A 6,114-nucleotide genomic window follows, 5' to 3' on the forward strand; every position below is an offset into this window, starting at 1 on the left:
AAGTAGAAAATTAATCAAAATTAATTTCAATATTATTTGTTAATTTATTTTTTTACATTAAGTTATTAAATCAACTTTAAGCCAAAATTTAATTAAATTTAACTACTCATAAATTAAATTTTTATATTGCACATTTATATTATCAATTTTTATTAAAAAGTTATTAGTAATTTATTTAAATATATATTTTTTTTCTGTAGTTTTGTTAGTTGAAGAGTTAATTAGCTAATTTTTTAATGTCAATTATAAGTCTTATATATATACAAAAGAAGTTGATATAAACTAATTGATTTTAAATCATCAAACAATATTTTTATATTTTTAAAAAATAGCTATAATTATAGATTAAAACTAGAAGTATAAGTGCACATGATTGTTTAATTGAAAAAAAACTTATTTTATTATTATTTAATTAATTAAATTTTTTTAAAGACTACCAATAAAAAGAGATTTAAGCAGAATATATATATAAATTATGCTTTTTCACATTAATTCATAACAATAGAATAAATTATTATATAAGCATTATTATTAATAAAATTAATTAAAATTATAAATTTAATTTAAACATATTTATAAAAATTAAATAAATTAACCAATATCAACAAAAAAAAAAAAAAAAAAAAACAAATCAAATGAAAACATAGAAAGTAAAAGAGAGAAAAACCATTGGAAATAGATAAAATCCACCTATTTGGGTGGTCATGAAAAACCTTCATGAATGAGAATAAGATATTCTCATTCCCAATGTTGAAAACTTGTACCAAACACATAATGATAAAGAACATTTCCCATTCTATCTCTTATTTCTACGAACCAAACGGATCGTAAGGGTTTTAATCGATGAAATGTGTTCAAGTTAGACAAAGTACAACTCGAGATTACAAGGCTTAGCATCTTTGGTCTTATAGAAACCTTCCAACGATTTGTCATCAACCTAATTAAAACAAGAGAATTTGTAATGGGTGGGAAATCCAGAATGTATAATTAAAGGCATGTCTTCGACATATAGAAAATTGTAGATATTCCAAAATTCTCAAATTTAAATTTTCGTTTATTATGTATTTCAATTTTATGCTTTTAACAAACTCTGATTTTTTGGTATATCAGTCAACTAATATAACACATTTAAAGTATATCAGATATGTATTTTTTTCTATTGATTTGTATATATATATATATATATATATTTTAACAATGATATGAGTTATTATTCATTTTAATTTTTGTATTTACTACATTTTTTTTATCCCTTTTGTAGTTTTTTTTCTTGTTAAATGATATTGTTTCTCATCTTTAAGTACAAATATATAATAGGTTGGGAAGATCTAACCTAAAACTCATTAACACTCAGTTTACTATACTCATTTGATAATTTGGATGTATTTGGAGCAACTTGAGGAAAAAAAGTGTTTTTTTTAAAAAAAATATATTTATGCAATTTTTAACACTTAAATAACTAATCATTTTCAACCTATCAATAGTATATCTAGTGTATCAGTCGTCGTATACTAATAGTGTATTGCGTGTATCACGTGGGTCGAGCTTGTTTTTTTATTACTTTTATAAAAGTAATAAGTTTGGACTATGGACCTAATTTTTTTAACTTATTTTGCCCAAGAAGCCCTAAAAACAACAATATATCTAAAGAGTAAAGAGGAAAGTTCACATTTTTAAAAGATTAGAGATAATATTGAAATTTACTTAAATCTCCACCATTGAAATTAGCTAAAAGGATCTAAATCCTATTCCAAATCATCTGCATATCAAGATCCAAATTCTCCAGTCAAGGATATTTTTTGTCTACAAAATAATTGGAAGCAATTCATTTGCAAGTTTACAGGTTAGTCTTTACTTGTATTGTGTCTTTGACAGTCGACATTTTCAATCTTCATCAGGTCTGTTGAATGCTAGCCCCTTGATTGCATGTCGACATTGAAACCTGGAAATGATCATCAAAGTCCCATAATGCTAAAATTTGGAATGAAATATTGATATTGTTACATAAAAGGATCAACAACAGGCATAAAACTCTACATTTGGAGCATACTTTCACGAAAAGAAGGTTATTTCTTTAGTTTAATGGAAGGTTTAAAAATCTAACCTTTTAGTTGAATTGATAACTCTTAATAGATTGAGTTATATTCAAATTGACTATTTAATAGTAATTTACAATGATCAAGTCACATTCAAGTACAGTTTTATTACTTATAAACATTACGTTTATAAAAATTCCTTAGACCACTGTTTTCTTTAGTTTCACTTTCAAAAATCACTAATCTTGAAAATGAAAATATGTTATTTACCATAAAATAAGATTCGGAAATAAAGAAAACTATTAGTAAATGAGCATGATTTTTAAAAACAAAAATGTTATCCAATGGCCTGATATGAGTCTATGATTTTATATTATACTTAAAACTTTATTTCTTAACGTTAACGCCCTCATTCAAAAGTTAAACACTCACAAACACCCCACAATTTTAATACCTAAATCCCGGCCATTATTGTTAAAAAAAAAAAATAATAATAAAAATAAATAAATAAATAAATAAATCCCAGCTGTACTAAATGTCCCTCCTAATATATTTAACCAATCCTTTTTACTTGAACACTGAATGGTTGGTAACTTATTAAGGACAAGGGCAACAGATTCTCGTTTCACTTATCTCCACTATCGCATGATATTATCTACTTTGAGCATAAGTTCTCATGTTTTTTGCTTTCGATTGGATTTCACCCAGAAGGCTCCAATCAATAGAGAGGTTGTCCTTAATGCATATACACATGACTTTTCTATTATCTAGTCAATGTGATACTTTTGTCACACTTGACCTACATAATTGATGAAATTTTGCAGTAATAACCGAAGATTAAACATTCCATACCAGATTGAATCTTCTACTGAAGAGTTGGTTAAGTCATCAGAGGTTCCAACTTGAGATTCACGATCAGGACCAGGATTATTCATCTGCTGGATTTGGGATTTGCACTTAAATCGTAGTTTGAAAGGTACTATCTGCATGAGAGACCTCTTTAGATGATATCAAATTGATTAACAGATTCTAATGCACCAAGAAAGATGCACGCAGTGGTGCTTCATAGTTTGGACAATCGAAATTATCAGCAACCTATTATGACCTCAGATTATGCATTTGGATCAAACCGAAAGATCTAATTTCAAACGATATTGATAAACAAAAAGTGATGTAGTAGAGTATATTAAAGCAGTCAAATTCTCATGAAACTAGATAATTTAATATGAGTGGGAGATTCAGGATATTGTTGACAGTTGACAAATAACTGACTTTTGTCACACAAGGATATACGATGTTCTTCTTGTCAAATAACTGATTGGTATTCTTCCATCAGCTAACTGAATAAATCATTCTTTACTAAATGAGAGGTAGACCACAAAATCCCCCAGATAATCTCATATTAACATCCTTACATGAAAATAAAAGCAAATATGTTTAACGTTTTCTTTCAAAAAAAACAAAAAAACACGTCTAACGTTTACCTTTTTGCTGTATCGGAATTCACGTTTTGGAATGAAGTGCATGGGCAGATTGAAAGAAGAAGGAGCCTTCACCAACAGAAATAACTTAGTAGGGCCTAAAAGAATATGTTATCATTTCTTAATGAGGGAAATTTCAAGGATGAGAATTCTTCTCCCAACTTGATCAATTTGCTTTAACATGCACAACTGTGTACCTGGATATGAGACAGACCCAGCATCCTTTGAGATTAATGTTCGAATAGCCTGTTATTAACAATAAAATTTGTTATCAGATAGTGAAAAAAATTTAAGAAAGATACTACGATTCACAAGCACCTTTCTTGAAAGAGCTTCTGCTGCTTTGTGCTTGACGAAGTTATCAGCACCTCTCACCACAACTTTTTTATGTGAAAAGCACATCTCATAAACATATTGAGGTCGTAGTGGGGTTGCTCCGAGAATTAGTAAGACTTCCTGGATGTTAGGTGTCTCACTAATCAACGATTTGATGGCAACTTGAAAACCAGAGACTGAATTCATTAACTTCTCCATTCTCTTAATTCCCTGTCTGACCTCCCTCATTCTGCCAGTATGCTTTCGTCGTGATGATGCTTTTAGTTCATTTTGTGCCAGTTCACTTCCCTAAAACTAACCATTCTTATGATCCTCATATTGAAGCAAAAAAGTGTAAAGGAAACTACCCATTCTTATCTAACATACCAGCTCTTTATATTCTTCATGCAAAGTGTCAAATTCAATGCTCATATCCTGTAGGATTCTGCACGTAAGCCACCTAACTTCAGTACTAATGGTACAAACATACCAAAAAGGTATCTCACACAATGTTAAATCTTCATTAATCATATATTTCTCTAGTTTATAGCAAAATGGAGGGGGAGCCAGAGTTGGGGTTGTATAAAATTTATAAACTTTTGGCTCCCAGGATATAAGTGGTGAAGATCGAATCAGGCAACCAATGCCTGCTGAAACTGAAAAGAGAAGTTTTTAGCTCTACAAATATGTATATTTAAACTACAGATTACACGGATTTCATTTCAAGACTAAGAGGTACTCTCGCATACAGAGTTTTAGTCTCAGATAAACAAAAGCTACCTATGTTTGTTTCTTTAATGGGTATCCCTTTTCTCCACAATATCTACTTTATAAAGGTATTCTTGCAAGGGCTTCTTGTAATACTAGGAAAGAAACAATAAAATTGGTCCATTACATGTGATGTCATACAATCTTGATGCAAAAATCATAGAAGCCACATCGAAATGGATAAAATGAAGAAAGAATTAAGCAATAGTAGGCAAAATGAATGCTCTGTTAGCTCAACATTATTCATTCTGACTATTTATCTTTTTTTAGTACAACAAATGTAATCATGGAGATTTAAACCTCGACCGGAAGAACATGTTGGCATTTTACTATTTATGATTTCATCCTAAACATATTTTAAAACCAGAACCACAGCAATTTACAAATCCTAGGAAGAAATCACTAATATTATATGACATTCACAAAGTACTTATACATTCTATTACATCAGCAACACATTCAATCAACTTAACAACAGATTCAGCAAGAAAATTTCATCATACCAAAAATGGTCATCTAAATTTCCCAACTCTTACAGATCGGATTTTAGAATTCCTAATTTTCCTTCCTCAAATTTACCAGGCACAATTTCAAACAGAGTGACTGAGGTAATCAAATCGAACCAGGTGCATAAATCATGCAGAAACTCGGATTGACTCAAAACTTAACATCCATCACTCGATCTTTTCGCAATCACACATACATTTTCCATCAGGAATCAAACCTGAATGGATTTTGCCACCGTTTCTAGCAGTTTCTAAGTTAAGAAACGGAAAATGTGATGGAATTGGAAAAGGGCAACTTACGAAGGGACTTGTTGGTGCATGTACAAGACGAAGGCGGAGACATCGTTGATGATATTGAAGAGTATGGAGCTATCGAAGCAATCGGCGGAGGATTCGATCTCCGTATACTGCATCTCTGAGCTACCTTTTCCCTCCATTCCGGAGAGAGAGTGTGTGTGTGCGTGCTCTGTTTGTTTATTTGAAATGTCACTTTATCGTTATTTTATTTTCTTAATTAATAGACATTAACCCTATTCATGCAAAAGTGAGGAGATTAAATTGAAATAAAACTCAAATATCCAAGTTAAAATTATAATATTTTTAAATTTAAAGGGTAAATTTAAATCAAATTCAAAATTTAATACCTAAATATAAAATTTTAAAATAAAGAATTTCATAAAAAAAAATATATTCAATAATAATTAAAGCTATTTTTTTAATCAATTTTTCAATCTTTGAGATAATAATTTGGTATTTATCCACTGTCGAACTATGTTCAAATTAGTGAAATATTTTGATTAATCATTTTTTAGCAATACTTGGATATATCTTAAGCCATACTCATATTTTTGCAACTCATTCCAACCATAGAGCAAACAAAACTCACAAGTATGTAAAAAGAAATAATAAAAGAAAGAACAATTTTCTACATGACAAACTATGGTTGGACGACTGATTCTTAAGTTTATATTATGTCTCATATTACTGCAATAATTTGATCAAATGCTG

The 6,114-nt window shown here is 29.4% G+C and overlaps 1 protein-coding gene across 1 annotated transcript; it reads right to left on the reverse strand.

The window, feature by feature from the left end:
* Nucleotides 1-1,670: 1,670 nt before the first annotated feature.
* On the reverse strand, nt 1,671-5,590 carry LOC120085475 (non-structural protein). Its single transcript, XM_039041453.2, has 7 exons — nt 5,407-5,590; nt 4,220-4,277; nt 3,836-4,141; nt 3,715-3,763; nt 3,521-3,615; nt 2,889-3,019; nt 1,671-1,942 (listed from the first exon to the last, which is right to left on the reverse strand). The coding sequence occupies exons 1-7, from the start codon at nt 5,541-5,543 to the stop codon at nt 1,885-1,887; spliced, it is 834 nt and encodes a 277-aa protein (XP_038897381.1). The 5' UTR covers nt 5,544-5,590; the 3' UTR covers nt 1,671-1,884.
* Between the last annotated feature and the right edge of the window lie 524 nt (nt 5,591-6,114).

The sequence above is a fragment of the Benincasa hispida genome, chromosome 9, assembly GCF_027475165.1.
Source record: "Benincasa hispida cultivar pf3 chromosome 9, pf3_genome.v1.1, whole genome shotgun sequence".
In the NCBI taxonomy this organism is placed as follows: Eukaryota; Viridiplantae; Streptophyta; class Magnoliopsida; order Cucurbitales; family Cucurbitaceae; genus Benincasa; species Benincasa hispida.